At 46.3% G+C, this 24,716-nt stretch overlaps 1 protein-coding gene across 1 annotated transcript in view; it reads right to left on the bottom strand.

Annotated features, from left to right (window-relative positions):
* The window catches only part of P3H2 (prolyl 3-hydroxylase 2), a 66,530-nt gene extending 42,969 nt beyond the window's left edge, over positions 1–23,561 (bottom strand). The window contains exon 1 of the mRNA XM_017810854.1: positions 23,118–23,561. Within this exon, the coding sequence (XP_017666343.1) occupies positions 23,118–23,561 (444 nt within the window). The remainder of the gene's footprint in view (positions 1–23,117) is intronic.
* Positions 23,562–24,716: the final 1,155 nt, after the last annotated feature.

Raw genomic sequence — 24,716 nt, forward strand, 5'->3', positions numbered from 1 at the left:
TCCAGCCCACAACACCCGTATTGTGCTGCAAGTATGCAGGAATCCCACCCCAGAGAACAGGGAGATCTTTACAGCCTGAAATCACTGGAAACACTAAATAGCAAGTTCCAGATTAAAGCTCACCTTGGGACAGCCCTGATTTCATCAACATGGGCAACAGTGTGCATTGCATGTCCTGCACTCCATGGGCTGCCCCATCCAATACCATTTCTTGGGTTCTGTTCTCAAGGAGGCAATGGGCACTGGGAACACAGGGGACCTGCCTTAGCTCTGCAAACACAGCATGCAGACTCCCAGCTATGCAGGGATGTGTGGGATGTGTCCCACAATCTGCACTTCAAGGATCCGGAACCAGCAAGGTGATGGCAAAGTTGAATCTCCAGCTACAGGACTATCTCGTTCTGCCCCTCTTTCTTGTGCTGCCCAGCAGGCTGTCACACTCCAAGGGAGATGTCAAAAGAAGAGAAAAATAGAGTCACTAGCAGTTCTGAGCTATGGGGCTGGAGGTCCAAGCATGTCAAAATGAGTGACAGTGAGTTTTCTTGCTCCTGCCATGGCAGAAGAAAATCCATCATCCCATGGTACACTCCAAAAAAGTCTCTTATAATGCCCCCCATTTCCACCTACATGTGACCAGCAGGGAGAAGTGCCTGTGTCATCCCTCATGAGTGCGGGTCCACAACCCACACTCACTCCTGTGCTCCAGACCCTGCGCAGAGACTCAAGTCACAATCCCCACAAGTACTGCTCAGGCTTCCCATGAAAGACATGAAAACATGTTCCGGGTGCAAGTGGACTATGGATTTAAATTCCATGTTTGCAAGCTGTGTTTTCTCAGCAGTTAAAAATAATCAAATTCAAAGAAGCATCATAAAAGCTTTTCCAGGGACCTCACTTTTTAGCCATATTCAACTCTTGAAGTAACATCCCTGATTTCTAATTAATGTACGGCTTTATTGCCTTTAATAGCACTTTCACCCAAATCTGCACTTTCTCTTCTGCCTAAAGCACTAATTTCCATTACCCCAAGAGGTATCAAATTCCAAACTTTCGCTGTAGCTTCAGGTTTTCACACTCTGGTTACAGACACCTCATTAGCCTCCCCACATCTGGTCCAGGCTACAAGGTGCTCATTCTGCAACACACCAGAATCAGTCAACGTGACTGTCTGATTACGCACAGGCTCCAAAATGTCTCATGCATAAGAAAAAAAAAGAAAGAAAAAAAAAAGAAAGACATTAAGCAGATGGCCCACGGAGCACTGAGATTTCCAGTTTTCTTTGTGGAAAACTTCTGGTAACCCCAGTTCCAAAAATAATACTAGGAATAGCCCTCTGTGTGGGAAGGAAGCATTTTCTAAAAACCTTTGATCTCTGTGTTCCAGAGGAGGGAACTGACACATTAATCAGAATATATTGTTGAATGGGGTTACTCTCTCACACCACAAGGCAAAACCAAAGCTGGTATTTAAACGCTGGTGTCCAGTTCCTCATAGAAATTTACAGAAATTTCCCCAGGATATTTTTTCAATTAACAAACTAGGAATGTATCAGTTCAACTCTTACACAATTCCTACTATCACCTCTCCCCTAAATCACTGCTCATCTCCTACTAAAATTTCTTTACAACAGTTCTCACCCAGAATTTTATGCAGGCCTTTGTTAATATGTATGCATTATGAAAATTTCCAATTATAACGAATTTATCTATGGCTACAAGCCTCATTTCACAGGTGAGACACTGAGACACTGAGGAGCACAGGCTCATACTTGGTGGGAACTCTGGTGGTTTACACGGAAGGGATAAATCCAGGCAGTCAACGCTCCAGAATAACCTCGGAGTGTCGCAAAACTCTGCAGGATAAATGTCACACACACACGCCTCTCTCCCACCTAGGTTTCACTGCAATCCAGAATTTACAGGAAAAACGCTTTCCAGACTGGCATTGCTGCATGCACACTCCTCTCCATAACTTATCACCACTTGCAGAGGTCACCTGTGGGGGACACCCATTCCTATCCATATCCTCCCCAAATCTTTACCTAATCAGTGTGAAGGGCCCATGTCATCTAATCCCTCATTTTAGGAAGGCTTTCTCATTTTGGAAACAGCATCTTCAAGTTATCACTGACCCCTTCTCCCCGTCCTCCACCAGCAGCAAAGCCAAGTCCCTGGACACAGGACTACACCGCAGAGCTCACGTCCTCTTCCCAAATTGCCTCTTGTAGAGGCCACAAGCTGACAGCATTTGTTTGGATTCTGTTCTTGGACAAAACCTTGCTTGAAGCATTTGATTTTCTCCACTTCTTCCACTTCCCATCTGTAACATGAAGCAATACTTTTTCCCCTATAAAAATTGAAATTGGGAGTATACGACCTAAATTTCAAGGTATTTATAATTTTTGGCCCACTCAGCCTCAGCATTACCCTGCCAAGCACTACTTGCTGCTGGGAAGGCTGACAAAATGTGATCAGCCATAAACAAATGAACTTTCACTTTACTACAGGACAGAAAAGGGAAAAGGAAATAGGAAAAAGGGAATGGAGTATAATGGAAAAGGGAAGTTAAAATTCTTTACTTTCAGCTAGAACTCTTCAGTAAAACCAAATGCAGCAGAGTAAAAAGGGTGTATGTAAAGCTGTTTGAAATCAATATTGTAAAGTGGTAGATGTATTAAGAGCAAACAGTATCAGACACCTGCCACTTTTGCAATGGTGAGGAATGATGACCCTGCTGCAGAGTGACAACTCACTTATAGACTGGTTTGCTATTGTCTATCAGCAGTTTATATTAAGTATGAAGCCAGGATGAGGGAAGACAGATTATCAGCTCTGGAGAGTGAGGGGTAAAGGTCAAAAACTTTCTAAAGAGAGCTTTACCTCTAAAGAACACACATTCTGTGTGGCTTTATTCATTGACATGATTGCAATAGACACACATGTGTTGAGCTGCTTATTGATGTTTGCATCTGAGAAGAGATATAGAAGAACAGAAAGTCTGCTACCCAGTTTGAATAGTTGGGATTTGGCACAGCTATCTGACCTATATTAAGTTTCCATCCACTGGAGTACTACTTGGAGGAGATTCTTAACCACTGTTTTTATATCCTGTGCTTCTAGTTTGTAAAACAAGTTAATTCACAAAGAATCTGAGTTACCTCAGAGGAAGAGAATTATGAGAGACTTCCTTTGTCTGGATCTGATAATTCATTATCCAGTGCAGGGAAATTTGCTTATAAGTGTGATCACAGGCAACTCAGTAAAACTCATTGACTTTGGCACTAGCTGCAGCTTCAGGGTGCTATGGAGCTGGCTCAGACCCCCTGCTATGATCCCATTAATCAGCTCCCAGCAAGGCAAGAGACTCCCTGAATGCCATCTCCTTCCAGAGCAATACCCTGCAGCTCTGTTCCTGCTCTCTAGACCTCTCCTTGTGAATTTGGCAGTGTTTTCCAACCCGACTGACAGGCAGCAGCATCCGGCATCTCCCACATCTGCTGTCGTGGCAAGCACGTGCGGCCATTGCACTGCACACCACTATGCAAGGGCTCAGCACCATGAACTCTCCTGCCCCTGGAACTGGAGAATCCCACTGAACAACAGGAAGTATTAAATCAGCATCTCCTCTGGAAAAATACCACAAGAAACCACCCACGGGACACTTCTGCTCTTGCTCTTTTGGCCCTGAAACCCACTTCCTCAGCAAATTAACCACCTCTAAGAGGAAATGCTGCCTTTGTCCATCCTATTGTCTCTGAAACATCTGCACATGCTGTCAGCGCTCTCAGGTAGGCAGCATTTCCCCTTGGTCTCCCTCAGTAGGAAGAGCCCTTTCACAAGCACTCTCCTCCAGGAACAATTACCTCTTTAACCCTGCATAGTGTTAACTCAGCCTTGAACTTACAAACACGAAGGACACACCTGCAAAGAAAATGATCTGATTTCTGCAAAACTATAAGGGCTAGAACAACTTGAAGAATCTGGGTTGCTCTTGCAAACAGCATCTCTCACAATAATATGTCTTAGCATTCCCACTGCAGGACATCAGCAGCAAGAAATGCAAAGTCTATGCTTTGGGGAAAGTGGAAGCAAGTTAAACACATATCCAGCAGAGATGGGGTAGGGGCAGGAGGCAAGAGGTAAAGTGACCCTGGAAGGTCTGGTCCAGGAGGGAGGACTGAAAACAGTTGGCTTTGTCAAGCTAGAACTGAAAACACAGAGAGGAGCTGAAAACAGCCTTCAAATGCATAACGGGCTGATATATAAAAGGAAAGGTGATGAGGAGCCAGAGTACAGCCACTGGCTTAGTTTGTAGCATGCAAAAATGTTTATCTAGGTATCAGGAAAAAGAATTCCCAACTTCAAGGACATTTTCCTCTGGGAATTCAGGATTCTCCTCGGGAGGATTTTAAAAACACATATGATAAGTATCTGGCATGTACCTATCTCGTAGCAGGTGGTTGGACTAGGTAAGTTTTTTAAGTGCCTCCCAGTGCCACATTTGCATGAATCTATGACCTTTGAGAATTAATTACAATTTCTGAAAGATCTTGAGCACTTTTAATTCAGAAAATTTCCCAGGAGTTTGTATTTGCACGAGTTCTTAATGAATCACTGCAATTGTTAACTGCCTTTTATACTGAAAACAAGCATCCTATTTGTGCTCTGAACATGTTCTTCCATCTTTCCTTGAGTGCCCAGTCATGGCCGTTCTTGGGGACCTTTATTCCAACTGGATACAGCTGCTCTTGTGCCAGTTGCCTAAAAACAAACAGCCCCCTCCCACAATACCATTAATCGTCTGTTTTCTTGTACACACAAATGTTACTAAGAGTAACAACAGCAGTAACAAAAAGCCTGGGAGAAACAGGTTTTCCCACCAGAAAATCCAAATGTGGTTTCTGCACTGGATGTCCATATTTTGTTATTGCAAGGAGATTCAAAGGAGCACAATTGCAGGGGATAGTTTATGGCACATCTGGTATTGCGCTCGAGTTTATCTGGAAGGGATCTTAATTGAAACAGAAAATTCCTAATTAAGCCTGGAATCCCTAACAACCTTCCCAGCACCCAAACAGGAAATTCCAGGTAGGAAACCGGTTCTCATCCAACTCTGCCTCCTCCTGAAACCAGAAGTCAAAGGGGCCCTGTGTTGGCCAGGCAGTGCATCACCTCTGATTTCATGCTGCTCCTTGGCGCCTTGTTGAACTCAATGGTATAGACATGGGAAAAGGGAAGATGAAAAAAAGCTGCTTGACTGATATCATGAGTATCTTTGAAAACAGAGGAGTAGAAAATCAATCTGCAGGGCAAGATCAGTGTGCCAGGTGCAGGCAGGCAGCCACTCATGCACCACTGCCTTCACCATTTTGTCCTCAGCTGGTACCTCCACCTTCAGCCTAATTTACCACTCCCCACCCTGAGCACCCATAGAGACTGTTTCGTCATGCTGGGATATTTTAGCTGAAGCATCTACTGCATGAAAAGCATCAAGAAGTCGCTTGATGAAATTCAGATTAGCACTTGACACCTTTTATGATAAAAATAACCAAAGGAAACTGGGATTCATCCCAAAACACACTAGACAATTCACATTAATCAGAGGATGATATACCTATCTCATTTCCAGTCCTTCACCTCCTCTTCTCCGGTGAGATAAATGGCAAAGAAAACAAACTAACAGTCTACAAATTTTCTACATGATGAAAGAGGAAAGCTGTTAGATGAGCTTTGTGTGCTTATTTGGCCAGCTAAGATAAGATGCTTGCCTTGGACCGCCCACAGCACAGCCAGAAGTAACAGCCTTTCTTCCCCAGGACCGAGAAACCTTCTCATCTTTTTTTCATGCTCCAACAATTTTGTATTTGATATAAGCAAATAACATCAATCATTTCTTCCTGATTGCTACCTTGCTGCTTAAGCAACAAATAATGTGATTAATGAACCTCTGAGGGAGAAAACAGAGGCTTTACTAAACATAAAAAAAATCAGCTAAGCACTGTGAACTTTCCTTAAATTCCCTAGAAATGAAGAGCAGTTGCCTGGCACCAATCCCCCCCAGCAGTAGTAACTGCAGCATTTGGAACAGCTCTGGATGCTTCTGAAAATAGGCACGATCTTGTGCCAAAGAAAATAATCCCTTAATTTTATAGGTGTCTGATTATAAAAAAAAACCTGGAAATGAGAGTGTCTGGGGAGACACATATAATGCATTCCGTGGTGTCTAAAAAGGTCTTTCCTTTGCCTCTCCAAGTGTCAGCAAGTAGAACTTGACTTGATTGGAGCTTGGGGGATTCAAATGAAAAAACTTTTCACTTGATGTTCAGTTTGCCATTGATTTCAGTTGTTTGGAGTCAGGCCACTCAAAAAAAAAAAAAAATCCTAGCAAGAAAAAGTCCTCAATAGCTTCATGTAGTGGCTGCTGGCAGAGGTTTGCCTGAAATTTTTAACAAGAGATTTCAGACTCTCTACACAGCAGTGGCATACACTGTCGTTGTCTCCTGAGGTGAAACTAAAGGAGATGAAAAATTGGAAAAAAAATACATATTTTGTTCCTGGGTAACTCTTCTGATCTATGCTACCAGTAGCAGGAGAAGTCAAGGTCAGAAGCAACCTTGACGCATCTTGGTAGTGAATGTGGCAAGGGGATGCTTGTGCTGAGGAGGACATGTTCCATTGTGGGGAGGGCTGAAATTCCTCTGACAGGAATAATGCACCCAGGAGAAGAAGCAACAGAGAAATCTTGTGACTGCCCACACCACGATGCCCCTCTAACCCAATCACTGAATCAGTATAAAAGGCTCTGTAACAACTTCTAGAGAGAAAGTGGGAAAATGTCTCTCAAGAGCACAAGAAGCAGCTCTGGAGTTATTTGAAGCATGGAAAATACCAAGAACGGCCTATGAAACAGCAGCTGTTTGGGACTGTTTTTTTATAAGCTACTCTAAAGAAAGCACTGAATATCCTACTTATGTTGAAAATTATACAGGTCACCTTCCATATTTAGTGCAGAGTGGCACAGAGATAGCCAGGGGACAGGACACATTCCTGGTCCATCTTTAGCACGATGCCACCCAGATCCATATGCGTTCTTGGCCTTCTACCCTGTATTTAAACTACAATAAGCTGTGCTCTGCATTCAAGGAAAAGGAGGGGTGGGGGAATGAATCCAGACGTTTGTGGGGAAGGTTTTAGTGAAAAGGCTGGCTGCTTTTCTGTGGTTACTGAGGTAATGAAACTTCCACAGGGGTTTACACAATGTCAGAGTGGAAGAAATTCTAAGCATCTACGAGAAGGGTTTTAAGTTACTCAAAAGCCTTACTGATAGGATTTCAGAGCCAGCTACTCTATTCGGACACTAATGTGCAAGTGAACACGTCTTTCAAAACCACATGTGGCCAGGCTATTCATACTCCCAGTCTTGTCCCAGCCATTCATAAGCAGGAGTGTGAAGCAGCAAGGCAAATCAAATAAATGACTTCGTTCCTCTGGGAGTATGAGCAAATGCGAACAAAGAGGCAAACAGTTACAAATTCAGGGTGCCATATTTTTGCCAAGTTTACTTATATTGGGAACTATGAAGGATTCAAAGAATACAACTGTTGTACTCATTCCTAAAGCTCTGCACCCATGAGTGCACACGGGTGTGTAGGCACAAGCAAGCTCCAAGATCTTCCAAATTTACAAGCCTCCCTGCACAGCTCTGTGGAAGATATCACACAGCAGTTTAATGCACTAACAGTTGTGTAATTGGATACAAAGATGTATGTCTCAGATAAAGCACAGTCTGGGGTACTGCATCCTGTGCCAGGTAAGTGTATCCCTTTTGCTAAAGCAAAGGCCAAAAGCTCCTGGTAATCCTTACTTTGTAGTAGAAAAGGTGTTTATGGACAGGCTAAGACACTCCCAATTGCTAACCTGGGGCCCATCAAAACACCAATCAGCTCCATTGTGAATTTTCTTCTGTAACAATCTATGTCACTGTAGTTCAGAAATGTGTCTATGCTTGCTGCTGTAGACCAATTATATTATAAATATGAAATCTTCTAGTGGGATCTAGAAAAAAAAAAAAAAGGCAAATTTTGGACGTTTCAGTGATGTGTAAACCTGACACACACTACCTGAGAGCCTCTCTGATCATGTGGCCTAGAGGATGAGTCCCTCCTAAGGAAAGAACAAATCCCCTGTGTGACAGTGCTGGCTTTGCCAGACACTGGAACACAGACTTTAGGGGTGGAAGCAAAGCTATACAGCCTTCAAAACCATGACACAGACAAGATACCTGACAAGTTGAGAGACATAAACAACAGCTGTTTGCTGTGTGCAGGGTCGACACCCTGCAAGATATTACCATCAGCTCCCTCTTTCTCAGCCTCAGTGGAGCCTGCCTGGCTGCTTCAGTCCCAGCACGAACTCCTCCTTCAGTTTTCTGCAGAAAGAAGTTCAAAACCTTCCTTTTGGCAAGTTCCCCCTTTCAAAACAAACCAAATCCTTTACTACTCATTCTCCTCAAAACTTGCTACAGGCAAGTGCCCTGCAGCATGACAGCATCCCCATGACCTCCTCCAGTTTGGCACAGGAGTCTAACAAACACATTTGATGCTGTGACTCGCTTCCCCTGATCCCTCTGCTGTTTCTGTTCCCTGCCCCACTCTTCTCTCACACTTCTCTTTTGACTCTCCCAAGGCTGGAAGACAAACTGAAACATGCTCCAGAGCTGAAATTTCAGTTCACCTCATGGATTTGGAATTAGGCAGAATATCAACTTTCAAAAAAAAAAAAATATCTCAGTGGATGATGAAATAATTATTTTCCCAGGACTGATTTTTTTCTCTTAAAGCAAAGCAATATGAAAAATAGATAAAGTCTTGATGCAAAGGGAGAGTCCCTCTCAGAGACTCTCCTCAAGCAGCACAGCTGAGACAGGATGAGCTGTCAGCAATGCTCAGCCCTGTTGCTGGCTAGGCTGTAAGGATGGGTCTGACTTTCCCTGCAGTAAGTAGCTTGTTTTGATTGCAGGGGTTTTGCTGATGAGGTTCAGCAGAAAGAAATAAGGAGGTGAGCAGAGCAGACTGCCAGGGAAATTTACGGTGTGCTATAGAATGGGATTTATGGCATGGGGTGGTGATGTGACAGAGGGATGGGATTGTGTTTAGGACATTGAAGATCCTCACTTGACCCTTCATCCTTGGCCAGATGTGTCCTGCTCTGTGAAATGAAAGCCGTTGCCTCTAGACAAGGCAGCTGGCTTTCCAGATTCAGTCCAGGTCCCATCTAGAAAATGTTTGTAACTCAGGAAGCACTCCAAAGAAAACTCTTGAGTCACATTTCCTACAGTGACCCTATCAGGGTTTTAAGGCCCAAAACAAGGAAAACCATTATACTGCAGCCTGCTAATGATTGAGGATTCCCACTCATGAAATACTCAATTTTCCCCAGATTCCAGGGATATCATCAGGTTTTGAGGGCCCTTTAAACAGCAGTAGCAGTAGCTCTGGGAAGAACGTCTGGAATAAAATATACTGAAGGTCCCAAAGTCAAAACAATCTCTACCAAGGTAGTAAGGAACACCTGACTGCAAACATCTGCTGTATGGAGTCCTGCACTGCTGGAACACAGACACTGCACTGCTGCCTGCAAAGGAGCTTTAACAAAGGGTCATGTCGGAAGCTGACCTGTCCTGGACCTGCATGGCTGACACGTCTTCTCTTTCATACATACACAGGACAGCTGTGAGAGTTCACACTGCTGTATGACCGTCTCCACTGAGAGGACAGTTAGCTCATGCTCTGCTAATAAGCCAGGCAGCACTACTGACTCTGAGCAAACCGCTCCATAATTGGCCTTTTGCAGCACAGGACATCTTTAATTAATCTGCTACTGTTTATGTGTGCTGTTCCCCTTGGAGCTCACTCACACTGCACAGACATCATGCAGCGCATCTGACATTCCCCAAACATGTGATGTTGGTTATGTCTTACAACGCCGAGTGCCTGGTATGTAATTACTGCACATCAAACTCATTCCACAGATGGGCAAATCAGGGAATGGACTGCTGGGTTGGAGCAAACCCAGCTATTCCAGTCCTGCCTCATGGACTGTTCCTGGTGTCCGGGTCACACACTCCCAAATAAAACACAGTTGGGACTATCAGGCAGTTGCTGTGCATAACCATGAGGTCTGCCAGGTCACATCTGAGCACTGTGCAGAATGCAAACCCAGCACGCTGGATTCAACATACATGGTTCAATGCACAATGCAATTGTGCTTTAGTAAGTCATCAGGCATCAAGCTGAGTCATTAGAACAGATGTAAGTCAGTCCACTGGAAGTACAGGTACCAATTCAGCTCTTTTTCTTTCTCCATAACTTGTGTTATGCTCCCCTCCATTTATCCAATAACCTCCACCTCAGCGCTTTCAGATTAAAGAACAGATACTGCTGTGCCATTACACAGCATAAAACTGCAAGTTTTATTGCTAATATCACCAGATCTCAAATCCAGACACCTGTGAGGGCACTGTTAAATCCATCACCAACTTACAATCCAGCAATCAGAGCAGTTGTCCTCGGCGTGGACCAAGAACAAAGTGAGCAACTCAGGAGGCTTCGAACCCTGCTATTTTCAGCAGCCTTTGGTACTTATCTCTATCTGAAATTCCCCAGCACTGACATCCTTCTGCTGTCACCAGCCCCTGCTGGGACAAAGCCTCTGCTTGCATGAGCAGCATCCTGACTCTGAACCAAGAGATAGCTGAGTGCTGCTCTATGACTCCTAATGCTAAGCAAATGCAGATCTAGTTCTCTGTGCTCAGGACTACTAAATCACTAACTGCAGATAAGAGCAGAGGGCAAAGCCTGCAGACACATAAAGGAGAGAGTATAGCCTAAATCTACTGCAGTTTTGCAAAATTAAACATGGTTGAGCTCTCAGCTGTCTGAGTTTAGCTCTTCTCCCTCCATAGCAGAAAATAACATCCAAAGTTGGCATTAAGTAGCTTAAATAAGATGGACAGTAAAGTAGTTCATATAATGCACTATTGACCTAGCACTTCAAAGCACTGATAGCTACACAAGCACTCTGCTTCACTCGGCACAGTAATCCTGATCACTTCCCAAAGACAGTCCTTCTTACCTTAAGTACATTCTTACCCAGTGAAATAATCCCTCACTCAGGAGGCTAAGCTTTGCTGGCACCTAAGCACTCCCTCCCATCTCAGGTGTGCAGCACAGACAAACACCAGGAGGGTTTTCTTATTCATCACCCCAGCTCCATGCATATCTGCACCTGAGAAGAGCCTGTGTCACACATCTAAAGCATGCAAAAGCTCAACTGTCAATCCTACTTAGCGAGACTTTGTTATTCAACACAGGCTGGCCGCAGGACCAAAGCCACCCCAAAGCGCAGCACAGAAGATCCCCAGAGACCTGGAACCCTTTCTAAGCACCACTCCACCACTTAGGAGCTGAACTGTAACATCCACCATGTAAAATAACAGCAAAGGAACAGGAATGTAAACAATAAGCCTGAACCATGCAAACCTTGCCTATCCAATACTTCTCAAAAGCATCATGAAGGACAGTATGGCTTCTACACTGTGTTTTGCAAGATAACTGAGCACACTGACTGCTGGCAACTCAGTGACAGCTTTAAGTGCTGTAACTTTCGAAGAAAAAGTCCAGACAAATGGTTATTCAGGTCTCTCTATCTGGTTGGATTCAAAAAACATTAGAGGCTAAAAATGGTTTATATAGGAGTCTATAATCTAGCCAGATTTCACAGCAAGAATCCAAAAATAAATTTGGAAAACAGAAGCACAGTGATTAAAATAACAGTGATTTGGAGTTAAAAACACCACTGTGGGAAGCCTTCTGCTACAGTGCAAAAGTCATTTTCCTGGACTGTTTTGTTGAACAACCCAAACAGTAATCAGGCTGCAATCAGTCTCCCAAGATGGGAAAATCCCTTTTGTTAAGCTCAGATCCAAGTTCGGGAACATTCAAATAACACAGAATAGTTCAACTCCCAGTCCTTCAGCTGCCACACTGGAGAGTCCAGCTGCCAAAGCTGAAACTGCCCTGCACATCCCAGGCAATCAGGGAGCTACAAGCCTTGTCCTCTACAAACCACTGCCTTGCAGGCCTGCCTCCTGTCACGCTGCTCACTGCAGCCTTCCCATCATCCAGGCTTGAACTACCTGCCCGGGCACTGGGGACCAACCAGGCACTCATGTCTTATGTTGTGCTTTACTTACACCCAAGTCACTGAGGCTACAGAAATGAGACTCTAATTCATCATTAAAGCACTGTGTATAGTAACTGCCCCTTTATACAGTTGTGAGTCTGGTCTAGGGATGCTCAGGTTACAGTGAGAAAGATTCAGGCAGTTTGGGTGGTGGAGAGCAAACCCGAGCAGCAGGAAGGGTGGTTGGGTGAGGATCATGCTGATGGGAGACAGGGGTGCAACAGCTTCAGCTCCCCCACACCGGCCAAAGCGCTGCATGAAGCCTGTCTGAGCCAGGCTTCAGGTGTAACTCAGCTGGAGATTACAGCCCAGACATGGGCATTACCTGGGGAAGGAGCTCTGTGACAAAAAGAGGGGTGGGAGCCTGAGGATGTCCCTTCAATCCTTACAGAACACAGAACATGTTCGCAGTGAGCTACCAGACCCTTGCAGCCCAGCCTGGGCTGTAGAGAAGGTACATGCAATGGACAAGCTGCTTCCTAAAGTGCCACATTGCTGTTTTGTTTGCTATTTGCCTGCCTTCTAGCACAATTCAGTCTGGAACCAAGTTTTATTAGCAGCACCCTAGTGAGCCAAGGTAGCTGGTTGGAGGAAGAGGCAAACCCAAAGGGGCAGTCAGAGACAGCAGGTCTGTGACTGACCCTGGAGTACCAACTCCAGAGGAGCTGCAGAGCCACCAGCATCTGGACACCAAGATGCAATACTTACATTACAGAAAATGGAGCGACACCGCCAATCAAGGGATGTGGGGAACCACCCTCTGCCAAAAGACATGAATGCTTAAAGTAAAGGGAATAGTAGTGACCAGCTTCCCCAACAGTCCCCAGAAGGAATCTGCAGTCAGTGCAGCGCCCTGAGGTGCCTAGGCACGGTGTGCTGAATGCATCAGGGTAATTAAGAGCACTCAGGCTACAGCAAACCCTGTCCCGAATCCCTCTCTCAGCAGCAGAGATCAGGACTCTGTACCACCATGCAATAAAAGTCTTTCCCAAAGCAGCACGAGTCCCTCTAAACAAACAGCTTTTCCTCACCCACCTCTGAAGCTCAGTGAATCTCACAACTCTTGGTTAACAGCCTGCAAACACATCCCCAGGATCAGTGCTGCCCACAGGCGAGAAAACTCCTGTCTGTTCTCAGCCCCCGTGACACAGAAAGATCAGCAGTCCCAGCAGACAGGATGCTTTGCTACACACCTGAAAGGGACATGGGTGAAGTGAAATCTCTGAAAATAGTGAGTTTTAACTAATTCTAATTTCCTTAAAATAGAATGAGATTTAATAAAATCCTTTAAAAAGATCAATCCCTTATCACTTATCTACGTCTCCAAGATTATCTCTAGAAAGACTCTCAAGAACAAAATGAAATTTTTTGTTCAGTGAATCATCTCAGAATACCCATCCATAAAAAAGTCCACCTATTACACAGCTCCATAAGTAAGGAAAATAGGGATAAGACACAACACATTTTCCTCCCTGTCACTAAAATATTTTGCTCAATCACAGATCCTTTGGATGAGGCTGGCAGCCCTGGACGGGGAAGAGTTTTCCAGCAGCAGAACAGTACAACATACCGCAAGTCAGTGCTCTTCCTTTCAGACTATTTCAATGAAACTTTGCAGTTTCTCATCTGCTTCCAAAGAGACAGAGTAACTCAGGTCACAGATGCCCCAGAATATACATAAGCCTTAGAACAGGCAGTGCCTTGGCAAAAACTACTTTGAAAACAGCTTTCTAAGCAAGAGAACCAACAGACTCTGCTTCAGTCCTTGGGCAGTCACAGCAACACCTTCGGCAAATATTTTGAAAGATATTTTCCAAGCTCTTTCTCTCTGTACCACACTGATCTTTTGGGAAGGGATATTGCTGGCTCCATCTTCAAAGGAAGTTGCACCCAAAGCCCTGGGCTATGAACTTCAGTACATCTCCCCATGACACCCTTGGGAGTTCAGCCCTGACCTCAAAGAGATGTGGGTTTAGGCAGTGCCCTACCTGCAGTACTCTGAGGCAGGATTTGCCTACCTTTTTTTTTTTTTTTTCCAGGCAGAAAGCTCTCTGGATTCAAGTGCTCCTACCTCTAACTTTGACTGGACACAGCACAGTCTCAGGCTCATCCTTCTGCAGAGACATGATGTGAGATCAAGGCCACCACTCCATACCTTATATAGTGGAAACAAGATTTTTTTAAAGGCAAAAGCATGAGCTTAGCTTTGGACCTAAATCCCAGTTTTCAGGCACTGAACACATCTCCCACAGGAGTCCCTGTCATTCAGCTTGTTCAGGGAAACCATCACTGCACAGAGCTGATGTCAGTGCCTTGGTGTGAACCTCCTGGGATAGAGGTATGTTCTGGTAGGGCAGACAGTCCTCTTCTGACAAAGTTCCTTCATTTTCTTCTCCTTCAGAAGTTTTCTGCCACTTCCCAAATGTTCCCCCAGCCCTTAATAAAACCTTTAATGCTACAAAGACAGAATTTTTTCGTGCCCTTGGATAACCCACATTTAAAACCTCCTGGCTTCTCTGTGCCCGTGGTGCTGACGGCCTCCTGAGCAGTCTGTCTGCAAACTCTGCCTGACCTGAGAACCAGCATTAGAGCAGGGGGAGGTGGCCACTGCCACCAGGCCACCTCTCAGTGGCCAGCCTGTCACCTCCACACCGCGAGGGGACATGTTCCTCGGTGTGCTGTCCCACACCCTCTCTGCTTCCCATCTCAGCACTAGCACAGACCCAGCCTTTCATCCAACCCTGAAAGAATGTGTTTTTCTCCTCTTTTTTTTTTTTTTTTTTTTTTTTTTTTTAGTGAACAAGAAGCTACAAGTGAGTATTTGGCCTTCACAACTGATGGGCTGCAGCCAAACCCTGCCATATGTTCCAGCTAATACATGTGGGCTTTGCTTTCCATCCAAAAAAGAAAAAAAAAGGACATTTATGAGTCGGGATTCAGCAGGAGCATGTGGGAAGGAAGGGGTGGGGAAGAGATGCTATTTTTGTTGCTATAATTATTTGGTGGCCAAATCCCTGACCCTTGACGTCAGCCCTGGAGGGTCTGTTTAACTGACCAGTTGTCATGGAAAGAAGGACTGGTTGGGAGGTACAGACTGATGAGGAACAGCTCTTTGCTCCCTGAACCCACCCACAGGCAGACCCCCTGCCTTCATTAGTAATCACCAGCTCATGGCCAAGAAATAAAAATGTCAGTACCTTATTGCTGATACATTGGTTGGAAACAAAAGCATCCAGGGAACTTTGCACCCTCCTTCCTGCCATCCATTACTGTTAAAAAGCATAGGCCAAGTCCTGATCTCAGTTTCCCCAGTGTTAAGGCAGAGAAACTCCACAGCCTTCAGCTGGGTCACTCCGGGTTCACATCGATTTATCCAAACTCAGCCTGGCCTCAGTCCAGACTACACACATGGAAACATGCCATGTGCAGAGTACAGGGGTTCCTACTCCTTGGGAACGAACCCAATCACAATGACTAATTCATACCACCTCCAAAGGAAAAAAAAAAAATAAGATAAATAACCCCTCAATTCCTTGCTCCAGACATCCAGCACTGCTTTGAGCCCAGAGTCCTGCTAGCAAGGCTCCAGCAATGCTCAGGAGGTTGGCAGGAGTCGGCTCAGCTACTGACATGATGGTGTCTCATTACTGCCCACGCCATCCACGATGAAATCACCAGTTGTACAAGGAAATTGGAATAATCCTTGTTGAAACCTCAGGCACGACTACAGAGTACTGGGCATAAATTTGCTTAGCAGGCCTGAATTGCATTGCTCATTCACATGCAGTTCATTATCGGCTGCCGTTAGTTATTCCTGAGGCCAAGGACAACAAAAGGACTCCACAGAAGCCAGAGCAGAGCTCGCTAGGACGTATGGATGAGATTTAACAGGCAGCACAAAAAGTCATTTAACTCATCCCAGCACATTAAGGAGCAGCCAGCAGAAGATGGTGCAAAAACCACAAGAAACTAAGGAGATACAAGAACAGGGAAGGGGCAGGTTCCCAGGTTACAGCCCAGCAGCAGGAGTCTGGGCTCTCCTGCACTATTGCTGCCTGGTTTTGCTCCGGTTGAGATATAACTTAGCTCATGCACTGGGAGGCCTTTGGATTAAGGTCTCAAAAGATCCACTGAAACCATGTGAGTCACACCTGTCTCGTCCATCATCCAAGCCACGTCATCAGGGATTGCCAAGAAATAAGGAGGAATCCAGGCCTACCTTATTTTCTCCAAAAGACTGAGAATTATTGCAGTCTGGGACCTGCTGCAAGTGTGTTTTGAAGCCCTAGCGTGACTGCATAGCTATGAGGTGAGAAAGAGGAATTCGGCAAGACATGGGAAGTAGCCCTGGCTATCAAATGGCTGATTACTAGGCTGTATGAAATGAGCTTAGTGGGCCTAGGACAAGTTTGTACTAACTGACTGTGTCCTGATTTATTGAGCAGAGCTGTGTTAATTTGCTATCAGTTGAAATGATGTGGCAAACTGCAAACACCTTAGTTTTTCTTTAGATTTGCTCTATCAAAAAAAAAAAAAAAAAAAAAAGGAAGGAAAAATCCACCAGAAAAACAAAACAAAAAAACATCAGAAAGTCACTACAGCCATCTAACTTTTAGTACAGCACCAGCCCAGAGTCAAGTCCAAAAAGTCAAGACTAAGACGCCCATGAAGACAGTGATACCCCTCACCACAAAAACATGTGCCTAGTCTGAATTTGCTAACGGCAGTATTGAACCACTGGGTCACCTCTTTCCCTCTCTGATAATACTTTCAACCCAAAACATTTTAGAAACATTTCATTTGAAGTGGTCGGCAACAACAGGAACAGGGTCACTATCCTGGGTTTAGGGCAAGACTAAATATCCTGTTCTAAACCCAGGACACTGACCTAACCATCAAGACTCAGAGTTTTCCTCCCATAAACTGAGTTTATTTTTGTCTACATAATTTTAACTTTCTGAGCACTAACATTTACCCTCTGCTGAGGACTAAGAATGCTCTCTCAGAATATCTAAATAAAGAGACGTTCCAACAGATTAATTCTGGGATCTATGTATTTATCCAGTATCTGAGTAATACTACTTCTCAAGACTGAAGATAAATAAACACCGCTAATGATAATAATACAAATAATAATGATTGACTGTTTTACTATAGGTCTCTGTCTAGGATGTGTCATATAAGGCCTACGAAAACAAGACCAGCTCCTGGGCAGACCTTGCAGGACAGGTGGTGTGGCTTTTGTGAGAAAGAGCCTCAGTAGGCTGCTCCCCTTTTAGAACTTCAAGAAAGACTTTAAAAAAATAAGAGGTTTTACACATTATCCTGTGTCACTACCGATGAGATGCTGCAAGTGAAACCACCACATTTCCCCCAAAGGCTGTGGCTCACCCCGGGACAGAATCCTATTATCTGCTTAAGTCCATGCATTATTATGGCATGAAGGAAAACTGAACAAAACGTTCATGGAAAATATCAGTCCTTCAGTGAAACAAACCAAATTCCCTAAGCAACTACATTGGTGTGAATCCAGAGTTACTCCACAATCATTAGGCAGGCTATTCAGACATGTGTCATGGAGATAAAGGACTCTGGCCCTGTGAAACAGCACAGAGATGGGCAGCAGTGAGTAGTTACTTGAGGTGGAAAGAATTTGGTGGAGGTGTCTTAACCATCCCAAGGGTTGCTACAGCTGCTCAGACACCGAAGCATGGATGGTGGTGAGACTTCTGTAAGCACTGGCAGATGACAGAAGGATCAGTCTGGAATGGTTAGAAGCCCAGGTTTACATACAGAAGTCTCCTCCCTTGGGCTTGGATTCTCATAAATAGGGAGTTTTCAAAGACAGAACTGGAGTCAGGCAATGATCTATACCACAGGGGTTTCTGAAGTTTGGGCTCCCACTCCATTTCTTTCGTTTCTCTCCTATGGTCTTTTTTCAAGCCATTATTGTATCTGTGTTGCATTTCAGAAATCTTGGCGGTGTGGGTGGCAGGACAGCACAGTGTGACCCAAGGACATGCTCCCAGCAGTGCCCCATCAGCTGCAGTGTGAAAGACCCCGCAGAGAAGATAAAAGTGGAAGTTCTCCCCAAACAAGACCTTTTTTTAGAAAAGAAACAGCTTTAAAGAACAAATAAACTGCCTCTCGTACAACATGGAAAACCTAAACATCATTGTTTTATTCTTGCAACGCATGAAATCATGATGATAACAGAACTGAAGAACATCTCTGATACAATAAGGGGGGGAATTCAAGCCAAAGACTGAATAAGCCAGATATAGTCAGACTCTTGCCCCTTTTGCTCCACCTACAATCTGACATTACTAAGAGAGGAGTAATGTCTGACATGCTGGGGACTTGTTTTATTTATTGTTTTAAACCCAAGCACAGACTAAAAGGCTTTTTCTCATCTAGATCCAAGGCTGGTGGTTACAGCCTACATACATACAATTCCTGCCATGCTTCACTGATGTGCAACGGGGCATGCAGGCAAGTGGGAAGACAAGACCATTGCAAGTCAGTATTTACAAAATGGGAGGAAGTGCTCAGTAACAGCACATCAATATACAAAGAAGAAAATTAAAATGGACTATAGTGATCAACCCAGCAAAGAGGCCAGGGAATTCTGTGGCTGGGAATAGGATGAGACAAAGGAAAGAGACCTCGAGGAAAGGGCTAGTAGGGTAGAAGAGACACAAGACACGCGTTTGCAGTTGATACAGTGATCAACTTTTCCAAGTTGCTTGTTATTTTTGGACCAAGCTGACTTGCAGGAGTTAGACCAGGGACTGTAAGTAATGCTCTGTCACAGGGTTCATGGCAGACCATCCACAGCAAGCTCCAACACAGCTACTGAGTCAGAAGCTCACAGCAGCAAATGCTGTCATAGTGTACACTGCGTACATTTCTTCCACCCTCCACTCACTCTCAGAGCTAGAAAAACTCCAAAAAGGAAGGTTAGGAACATCATGGCCTTCAGGCTAGGTTTTAACAGAAACAAGATGACTAAAGCAGCAAAGCAAGAAGGATGAGATTAATAAAAATGTTTATGAGGGCAAAGAGATCCCCCCACACCCACCTGCCAAGCCTAGAGGGTATTTCACTGAAAAAGACCAAGCAGCCAGCACACAGCAGAGAGCCACCAGCATACGGCAAATTGTCCTCCCCGTCGGACGTGACAGCAAAAACCCACTGAAGGACCTTTCCTCTGTGGGATCAAGAGCCCACTACACACTTTACAAGAGTTAAATCCCATGTTCTCATTTCCTTCTCTGTTTCCACACCTTCTCAAACCCATTCCACCCTAACTGCCTCAGCTAACTGTACCCAGTAAATTTCTCAATTACCTGAAAGCATTAGCCATCCAAGGAAAAGGAGGAGTCTTCCTACTTACAATGCACATTCAGAAGCTGCAAAGAAGATCTGCAAGCATATTTGGACTTGGGCTGCTTGTTCAATGCAATTTGTCTACAGTCTCTGTAGAGTCTGCAGTCAACCTCAGAGACCTGAGCCTGAAGCTTATAGAAACCTCCAGCTGAATCCTCAAACTGTCCCATTCCTGCAGTCCACCACAGTGTCCCCTCACATCATGCTAGAGTCATCAAAAACACACAGATCACATCTGTGAAACAGAAAAGTCGTCTTCAGAAGACCTCTGTTTCTATTTCAGAAAAGTACAGAGAAAAAGATAAATTTAGGGAACTGATAGGATGACATGGATTTAGAGGCTGATGGAACATGTTCTTACAGAGGGATACCACAGATATTTCACCTAAAGACATCATCATCTCCCTGCCCCTTTACAGTGCTCTGTGCAGGAGTATCTTGAGCATCTGCTCAGCAGCAGAAGCAGTGCAGCCCAGCACAGCTGCTGCCACAGTCCAGTAAAAAAAGTCCCCAAAAAGTGGTAAAAAAAGTCAAAACCTTCCAATTTTAGCACCAGTTTTCCACCAATTCACTGCAGAGTCTCATTCACATCATCACAATTGGGCAAGACTGTACTGGTGCTTGCCCTGCAGTGAGAGACCAGAGGCAGTGGGAGCCCCAAGCCTGCTCCCAAAACAGCTGAGGCACACGCAGTGATGGTCATTGTTTGGCCTGTGCATCTGTCCAGCAGGACTCAAAGCCTTTGCTTTTCCTACCCCACAGGAGTGTTGCAAGGATTAGTTCATGTATATTCAGCACAGTTTTTCAAAGCACTGCAAAAGAGCCAAACCCTTCGATTTTTTTCATCTTTTCCTTGCTCTGTCACTCCCTCCTGAAGGGATGTGTTTCTCCCCTCCTGAGAAACAAACAAGCATGAGGTCTGCGGGAGTGGGAGGTGGGAAGCACATTCCAGGCTGCTCCTCTTCTCTCAAACCACAAATGGCACCAAACCCTGCCATCCGTCCAGCACCTTGCGCAAGTGCCTGGCATCCCGGCCTCCCCATGAAGCCCAGAGAGGAGCCGGACAGGACATGCAGCAGTGTTTAACCTCATCCCATTTTCTTTTTGGTTTTAAGGAGCAAAACACAAGGGTCAAATGGCCACCCCTGGAGCTGTGCAGTCTGCCAACACACCCACAGCAAGGCAGGGGGATTGTGCACAAGCCTCGCTTTGCGGCTCCCCTTCTCAGACAAAATGCCAAGCAGATGCTGCAGCCAAGGTCTACCCAGAGGGTGTGGAGCCGGTGCATCCCAACCCTCAGGGAACATGCCAAAGCCTTGGCACTCAGCCTTGGCACAAGGGTATGGTTCACATCCGAGTGTATGTAAGGGCTAGACGTTAGACCTCGTGTTTTGTGCAAGTGCAGGCACATCCCATGTGGGGCGTTTTCTTCTGTGCACTGACTTGCTGAGCCAGAGCAAAAGTGCAATCCTGGGAGCAGAGCTCAGGTACAGGCAGCAGCAAGGTGAGGATGTAGACAAATCACTGGGGGTTGCCCTATGGGACAAAGCTGATTGGAGTTCTACTTAGAAAACCCAAGAGCATCAGAAAGGGTTAAAGAAAAAGGTACTAAAAACGTGAACAGGTCTAGTCAAAAAGTACCTTCCCTTGGCTACAGTGCTTGACACCTGGACAGCCATGCAGAGAACAGGAACATCCACTACTCCATAAGAGAGCAGCAAAATCAGTGTTAGCATACACATGAAGTCTCCAGATGTTGCAAAAGCAAATTAAGATGAGTCACACATAAAATAAATTTTTAAAGGGTTGCTTTCAACACATTGCTTTGATAAGCCTAGAATGCAATCTTAAATGAGGAAAATAACCTCAGTTATTGAGGAAAATACTCTCAGCATAAGAGCATAAATGCATAAACTCTAATGCAAGAACACCTCACACCCCAAAATCCACTGGGGTTTGGTAAATCAATCTTACTGAAGCGGGAGACAAAAACCCTATTCCCTAATTCAGAGGAAAGCTTTTCAGTGAGTTTGACATCAGTGAGTCTGGAAAAGGTTTTGAAATCAAGATAAGAAATCACTTAATTTTTTAGCATGACAAATTTAGTGTCACTTCCCACAGATGCTGACATTACATAGAGCATCTTTCATGATAAGGACTGCAGGAGAATTCTGTCAGCTTCAATGGCATTGCACACAAGCCAAGATACAGTTCCAGTTCACTCCTAGGATTTCTTTCAGGAACTCTGTGCAGCACGTGGACACTAGAGTTTAAGCCAATGCAGTTCTAGTCTTTGAGTTGTAAAATTGACATTAAGGCAATGTCAGAAAAGGAAGTACAGAAAAAGCAATGTAGCTATGAATTTCCAAAAGGTTTCAAAATGCAATAGCTGATGATTTGCCTCCTTGATGTGTTGCTGTGTAGGCACTGCACCACAAGCACTTGCACTGACTAGGACAGATGTTTGCCTCTCCAAATGGAAATGGATTTCAGCAGAATCACTCCTCCTGTGCTCCACTGTGCAGGTTTTCATGTATTAGACTGCCTATAGCAACTAAAAGGTTATGGATGTACTCAAATAAAGCAGAAATTCAGAGGGAGATGTTCCAGAAATGCTTTAAACATTCAGCTTGGCATGAAACAAAATTCCCACAATTTCTGTCCTTACTAGTCATGAACAGGAAGACTTAGTATAGGTAGCTGGCTTGACAGAGCACAAATCTTGAATGAATAATAAAAATACCATTAACTATCCTAGTGTGGGTTGGTGGGGGTTTGCTTTTTTTTTATTTTTTTTTTTTTTCCTTCTTTTTGGCAAAGAAGTTTAAAGAATAACATCATCTTTCTCAGGGAAAGTAGCAGCTATAAGGCAGAAGTTACTGGGATAAGAGGATGATACTCAGGATGTCAGTGGCTACTAACTACTGACTGCATAGTGTTACACAAAGTATTTCACATCACATCGAGGATAATGAACATCAGATTCCAGGAGGTTATATACCTCCCAGCCTCACGTACAGTCCCAGCTCCTCAAACACAGCATCAGTTCAGTATGCCTGGAAGGGAAGCACCTCTGGGGCAGAGGGCATTGGAGGATTACTAAGGGGTTTCTGGGAGCTCTTCTCTGCAAACTGAAGGCAGATCATTTTCAGAATACACTATGTTATACTAAAAGACAAACAAAAACATCCTTCCCAAAAACAAACAAACAAACCAGCCCAAAACAAACAAACAAACACAAAACAGGAAAAGTACAAGAAAGCCAAAGCTGGACAGAGTCCACGTTGTCATCCAGGATGCTGTGTCTCGGGAACTGGCCGTGACCACTGACCGCGCACACCAGTGAGAACGCTGCGGGGGGACCATACGTGGGTGGCTTGAGAGAGATGCAAGAGGGGGCACACGTGGGACGTTTGGGAGCATGGAAGCGCGTGGAACCCTTTGGAGAGGGCGGTGAGGAGGGACAGGGAGGGGCGGTGCCTTACCTGGATGTAGGCGCGCTGCAGGTAGCTGTAGGGCACCCTGCGCTGGAAGTCGGCGCGCACCTCCTCGGCGGCGCGGTGTCGGGAGGCGGCCCCGAGCCGCGGCTCCTCGCAGCGCCGCACGCAGTCTGCCCGCCGCAGCACCGAGCCGAAGAAGGACAGGTCCCCGCCGGCCCCCGGGCCCGGCGCCTCCAGCCGCACCTGCCCGCGGCACGACCGCCGGCACCGCAGCCGCGCCGCCCGCAGCTCCCGCCGGCTGCGCAGCGCCCGCTCCAGGCACCGCGCCGCGCCCGCGAAGTCCCCGCCGTAGTACGCCTCCACCCCGCTGGCGTACAGCGCATCGAAGGGCTCCAGCGGGCCGCCCTCCGCCGCGCACCCGCCGCCCGCCGCCGGCAGCAGCAGCAGCAGCAGCAGGGACCCCCAGGGCCGGCTCCCCCCGGGTGCCATGCCCGCCGCACCGGCGGCTCCGGGCACCGTGAGCCCGGGCTTGGGGCGATGCGGTTCGCAGGCGGGGTTGCTGGAGGGTCCGCGCGGTGGAGTCCGTCCGTCTGGCGGGGTCTGGGGATCTCTGTGTAGTGGGGTCCGTGCAGTGGATGTCGGCGTAGCGGGATGCGGGGGTCCGCGCGGAGGAGTCCGCCTGGTGGGGTCCGCGGATCCGTGCAGTGGATCTCTGTGTGGTGCGGTCCGCGCGATGGATTTCGGTGCAGCGGGACTCGGGGGTCCGTCAGCGGGAGGCGGGCGCGGTGCAGTGGCTCTGGGCTCAGCGGGCTCCGGGGCCGGTGCGCGGGGTTCGGCGGTGGCTCTGCCCGTACCGGGCCCGTGGCTCCCTGCACACCCGGCCCTGTGCCGCCCTCCCGCGCCGCCGGCACCTCTTAAAGGGCCCCGCGCCACCGGCCCGCCCCGCCCGCGCCGCCGGCCCGGCCCCGGCCCCCCCCGCAGCGAGCTGGGGGCGCGGAGGGGGCGCGACCGGCTGCCGGGGCCGCTCGGAGCATCCCCGCTCCGCCGCTCGCCCCGGCGGCTGCGGGGATTGGTAAATGACATCGGGAAATGGAAATCTCCGTGGGGTGATGTCAATGGCAGCAGTAGCCCTTCCTCCCTCTTCTCCCTGCCGTGCCCCACACGTCCTCCTGCCTCCCTCCTGGCGTCCTCGTTCGAAGGATGCTTGGTTTTGTTTCCCTGCGAGGCTGTTGCTTGGAGCTGTTTTCCGCTGGGTTCTCCACCCCCCGTCGCCACTCTTGCCCCGGCAGCATCCCGCCTTTGGGAATTCCGCAAATAAATCATCTGGGATGGGCACAGTGAGTGGCTGGCGAAGCCTTTTCAGCTCCCAGCTGTGTGTTTGTCTCGATTCCTCCGAAATTTCTCTCTTCCAATGCTGCAGTGCCCTGCCCTGCCAAAAATGTTACTCATTTTTTGCATGAATTTTAAGACATTCTTGTGACGAGACATTTGGCAGTGCAGTCTAGTGACACACGAAAAAAGGTATCTTAGTTGGCATTTTAAATAATCTCAGCACCTGTCAGCAAGAAGTTTTTCAGGTTAACACAGTTAATTTGGTTGAAATCAGCTGTTCCTGAGAGGGAATGGCCAAATCCTGGATCCCAC

Source organism: Lepidothrix coronata, unplaced genomic scaffold, assembly GCF_001604755.1.
Source record: "Lepidothrix coronata isolate B3197 unplaced genomic scaffold, Lepidothrix_coronata-1.0 Scaffold29, whole genome shotgun sequence".
Lineage (NCBI taxonomy): Eukaryota > Metazoa > Chordata > Aves > Passeriformes > Pipridae > Lepidothrix > Lepidothrix coronata.